At 50.9% G+C, this 5532-nt stretch overlaps 1 protein-coding gene across 1 annotated transcript; it reads left to right on the top strand.

Moving 5' to 3' along the window:
• Positions 1-1358: 1358 nt before the first annotated feature.
• FIESC28_11766 (uncharacterized protein) lies at positions 1359-2812 on the top strand (the record flags this gene model as incomplete). The annotated part of the gene is made up of 2 exons (XM_031165878.1): positions 1359-1964; positions 2030-2812. The coding sequence occupies 2 exons, from the start codon at positions 1359-1361 to the stop codon at positions 2810-2812; spliced, it is 1389 nt and encodes a 462-aa protein (XP_031010063.1).
• Between the last annotated feature and the right edge of the window lie 2720 nt (positions 2813-5532).

Here is a 5532-nt window from a genome sequence, read left to right as displayed (position 1 = left end):
GCACCTGCACCTGCACCTGCACTTGCACTTGCCCTCGCACACAACTGGTCCCACAATAGAATCACCCCCAAAAAGCTTCGACTGCACACCTTCCCACCTTTACTCTTCCCCACTTCCTTGTCGCCGCAACAGCATGCACCTGCTGTAGGCAGTTTGGCATGGTGTTTAGCAGCTAGAGGTAGAGGCGGTACTGGATCCAGGTACCTACGCCTACACCTACACCTAGATACGCCTACCTACACGGGCTACAGTAACTTAACATGCCTGCGCCTTTCTAACTTAACTTGCCTTCACCACCACATCCCTCAAACATTTACTCAACTCTCCACTCTCAACCTCTTCTTCCCCCTCATCGACGACTGCGATACGAACGGCATAGCATTGCTTGGTGTCTTACTACTCGAGTCTTTCGCCCTGTTTCAGTTGATCAGAACGGCAGCAACTTTACCAAAAAAAGGTCTTGTCGCACGGAGCGGTTTCTGAGGTGGGAAAAGAAACAAGGAAAAAAGAAAAACAGAAGAAAGCCAACAACGAAGCAAAAGAAGAGAAACGCAGACGTATTACCGCCAGTTTTCTCTTTCGCGCAAGAAGCACGCTTGAGATATCTCCTCTTGCAGACACAACGAGCAAGACAGTGGGAGGGGAGAGTATTTTGTCTCCCACCTGACTATTTCCGCACCCCCAAGACGAGTACAGTGAAAGAGCAGAAGAAAACAAGGGCCCAGAAGTGCCCCCTCTTTTACTTTTTTTTTCCTTTCCTTTTCTCACCCCCAGTCCTGGTCCCAAGTCTCAAATCCCAGTCCCAAGTCTTCCAAGCAAATCCACAATCCCCAAAACCCCAGGCTCCATTTACGGTTGGGTGGTTCCTGGCTCTTCCCACGCAGTGGATCAGATTGGATCGGAGTTTCCTCCCATCCATTCCCTCCCTCGCTATAACTGTCGGCCTGTCCCGCCGCACTCTTCCCGCCCACGTCAGAGACCATTTTTATCCTCCTCCGCCTCCCGGGAAACATAACGTCCGTCACGCATTGGATTGCGGTCCCAAGGCCTTGTGGAATCTACTGTCATCTCCCGTTGAGACATTCATTCACTCACTCATTCTTGACTTGCAGCAATCGGTCATCGCCGGTCATTTACAATCAGGACAGAACAGCGCGACTGGATAGGGCAGAATCTCGACGACTCGGACTAATTACTTGGCCATTTCTTTTTCGCATCGTCCTGGTCTTGGTCTTGGGTCATTCCCCGCCAAATGCTCGTTCGCAGAAGCACACTTGAACACTTTCATCTGCACGTATCTGGCATCATCGCCGCTGACCGTACTTGCCCGCCTGCGGCTCTTTGCGCCTCAACATAGCATGGCCGACGACAGTTACCGAAAAGAGTATCCTCAGCAGAGCCGCCCCGACGACAGTCACCCCCGAAATCAGTCGCACTATCCTCCACCACCAGATACCGCACAGCGTCCATCCGACGTTCCTCCAGGCACCATGGCTACTTCAGTCACTCTACCGTCCATCCATGACTCTCGCGGTTATGGGCCGCCGCCTGCAGCTCCGGGTCGTGGCTATCCTGCGGACCCGCGATATGCATCTCCCAATGCTGTCAACGGTTACCCGCCTCCTGGCCAGCAGCCTCCACCAGGCCAACCTCAGCAGTATCTCCCACCTCTTCAACCTCAGTCCGACCCCCGATCCTCAGCCTACCCTCCTCCCCCACCAGATCAACGAGGTTATTATGATGACCGCCGACCTCCGTATGGGCAGGAGCCATATCCGCAGGACCCCTACTATGCTTACTACCGCGGCCAGCCACCTCCAGGACCGCCGCCAAATGGCTACCGCCATCATCCTGGCGGCGTTTATGAGTACCCTCCCGTTGGGCCTGGTAATGGGCCTCCTCTCACGCAGGCAGCCCCTCGTCAAAGAACATCAATTGCTTGCCGATATTGCAGGAAAAGAAAGGTTTGTGATTAGTGTTGCGCTTGGGTAAGCGAACTGTTGTTGCTCAAAGTGCTAACTACCTACAGATTCGCTGCAGCGGCTACCAAACTGCTCCTGGTGGAAAGTGCCAGAATTGTGCTAGAATGAACCAGGAATGCATCTTCCAGCCTGTCTCCTCATCAAGCTCGACAGCTTTTATACCTGTATCGGCAGTTCCAGGAGGCGTTCCTCCGGGCACACAGTTATTCGGCGCCTATGGTCAACCTTTGGCACCAGGCAACCCTCCACCTCCACCTCCACCACATGCTGCTTATCAGCATGCTACTGCCCCACCGCCTCCAGGGAGCTACTACGCGCCTGTTCAGTCACCGACGGAATCCTTCTCGTCTTACGGAGACGCGAGAACAGATGATGGTAGCCAGCTTGCAGGACGACGACGACGCAGGACTTCAGAGGAACAGGATGACGCTTATAGACTACCTCCTCCACGAAGCGCCGTAGACGAAGACCCACGACGAAGGTCGCCAGCCGAGTTTTCTAACCACAGTAGTCCGGGCGGAGTTGGATATCCACCGTACCAGGGCGCGAGACACAGCCCGCGGAACCCGACGAGTGGTACCTTGCCTCAAGCCACGCCTAGTGGTAGCTATGCTACTTCTGCTCCCGGTGGTCGGTCTCCGACAGGCCAGAATGGGTCAAGTGGTGCGTCCACCCCTGCCAGACAGGGACAGCAATCCCAAGGAGCAAACGCATCGATCATGAGCCTGAGCAACTTGGTAGAGAAGAATGACATCGACAAAACCATGATCGACAGGCTTAATCGACCTGCACCAGGTCAGCCAGGTGGTCGAAGAGACGTCAGCCGTTAACGATAGCCTGATGTAACAAGAGTTGACGCTGCCGGACAGGTCAACGGGGAGGATCGAAACGACACACGACAACGCTTGCCGATGAGCATGTCGGTTTCCTCAGGAAGGCTGCCGACAAGCTGATAACGATTGCTTTGCTTTTAATACCCTATCCGATTCGATTCCGCGCCTACATTTTCGTTGATCGGGATAAAACAGGAGCGTGGTCAGGGAAAGGAGGAGAAAAAAACAAAATGCGGAGGGGGAGCGCGATAACAATACAGTACAAAGTGTCAAGATCTAGAGAAAGACGCGAGTTTGGCAACAAACAACCCCTCCGTTCGGTTTACATGTTCCGTTGGAAGTTTTCTTATTTGGAATTTGACTTGAGTGCATTGCCTTTTGCCAGTTTACTCGTTTTACAAGGTGGATGAGTTTGTCAGGAAAAGCAACGACTGCAACAGTCGCTGTGTTCTTTTTAATCGGTCGGTAAATATGTGTTTCCAGGAAAGACGGATAGCCTCACGGCACCACACGGTTTTGTTTTGATTCACGTTGATGCTTTGTTATGTTTCTACATTTGGGTTGGGATCTTGTTTCTTGACAGCTGTTGGCTGGCATACAGAGAGGGGCAGCTGGCGCTGGCGGAGAGGAAAGTGATGTGGGACATGAAGCGGGTGAGCTAGCAAGTGAAAGGAGAGACGCCGAGCGCCTTTGAAGGATTGGAGGGTGCTGGTCAGAAGATGTATGACACAAGAAGAGTTCCGGCAAAAACCCAGAGTGGGGGTGGTTGTTAAGAGTTCTATATACTGTTGCTTTTTGCCTATGTAAATGAAAGTATCGCAATAGCCAAACTAAAAGCGAACCACAGTGTCATTACAGCCACTGATGGCATTGCAATTGAAGCACGATGGTATTGTGACATGCCATGTTAGATGTGGTGAGGTGCTCAAGCCTGGCCCTGTGAGGGTTTGAGTTTCCTGGACAGACGAAGCTTGAAATGCTCAGTTTATGGTAGATGTCTTGGGAGCGCACCCAATGGTAAGCTCGAGGTCAGGAGTTACAGCCGACAATGGCCATCATTTGTTAGATGTCCTTGTGAGGTCAAGACGCACAATCCATTGACACATTCAAACCCATGCTGCGGGACGGATGTTTGCTCGGTGGAGGAGGGGTCCTAGAAGCGGAGAAATTCAATGCAAGCCAAAGAGAAGAGGGTACAGGGAGGGGAACTCGGTGGGACAGTAAGAGGATCAGAGGTGAGCCTACTGTCTGTCGTAGAGGAACTAGAGAGAGACCAAGTAACAAGGACGGTAAGGACCAAAGACCAAAGACGAGAGGGTCCAAACTCTTGATCGTGTGCTAACGTTACCCGACGACTCCCGGCGGGTACGCGGCAGATACCGCGGTGAGATTTACATGGGCAAGTTAGTGGTCAACAGTAAACGGCCCTACCTAGGTAGGTAGGTAGATACTAAAGTTAGATAGATATAGAAGTAGAGAAGTTGTTGATAGTACGAAACCTGTCCCTTGTTTTGTGAGGTATGTTTTGATTTTGACCAGATACCTAGGTACCTAAACAATGGGATGGGCAGAACTGGGGATACATGATACGGGTCAGAGCACAGAAGCGGGAGAGGCGTCTACGGGCAGGCGGGAGGTGTGCTGTACGGCGATACCTACCTCCATCTACCAGGTAAATGTACCAGTCAACTAACAGCAGAGGTGACAGTAACACAAGGGGATATGATATACCTTAGACTACCTAATCTAGTAGTTGGATGTCAAGGGTGCCTAGACAATTCAAATATGAATTCCAGTTAATGTACACTACCAAGGTTGTGAAGGCTCTTGTGCATTCGGGCGAGTTGTCTGACAACCAACAACATACCTAGGTAGGTAACATTGGATCCATGACTTGACTTCCATCCTTTGCTATGGAAGGAAAAGGAAGAAATGGAGAGAAGAGCGGGGCAACGGACAGGCCGCTGATTGTCTTCCATGATGGAAATTTTTAGTTTGGCAACAGAGTAATAAGTAGGCACTGTTAAATTAATATTGAATGCTGGGATTCCTGCTGTAAAAGATACAGTAGTAAGGGAATCAAGGGGGAGGAGTGAGAGGTAAGGGAAGAGACACTAGGAGCCAGGAGTCTAGACTTGAGCAGTTGATTGAAATTGAAAAGAATTCCATTGTATTGCATCCATTCCATGTATCATTGATTTGATTTGACTTGTCGCATACATTGCAGAAGTGCAGCGCAAGTACGGATAGCACAGAACAAGTACGTTAGTGAGTGTGTGGATGGATCATGGCTGGCTGATGCAGTGGGACGGTCGGTTCTATTTCTTTCTTTACTTACCTAGGTACGTGGTCTACTACCCAAGCAGTTAGATTAGTGATTAGCGATTGTTGCATTATCTGTACTAAACAATCGACTGCGGCAAGGCAGTAACCGTTGTCATTCTAAAGCTATTCTATCTACCTACCTAAGGTACCGAATGTGCCTGCTTACTCGTGGACCATCAGGCCGTTGGTTAACATCAACTTGAGGTACGGATACAGTAACCCCTTGACAAATAAAACAAGCGCAGTTACTGTAGATGTGATATTCTGAAGGGGTTTGCTTGCTATCCTCCCTAGCTTCCCTTGTCCTCGCCCTCCCTCCCTTCCTCTCGCCCTCCCTGCGCCCGCCTATCACCCCCGTCTTGGGCCGTTTGAAGACTAAGTTACTAAGTCAG

The sequence above is a fragment of the Fusarium coffeatum genome (genome assembly GCF_003316985.1).
Source record: "Fusarium coffeatum strain FIESC_28 chromosome Unknown BRIP53273_contig_499, whole genome shotgun sequence".
NCBI classification, from domain to species: domain Eukaryota; kingdom Fungi; phylum Ascomycota; class Sordariomycetes; order Hypocreales; family Nectriaceae; genus Fusarium; species Fusarium coffeatum.
This window is presented reverse-complemented; position numbering and strand designations above follow the sequence as displayed.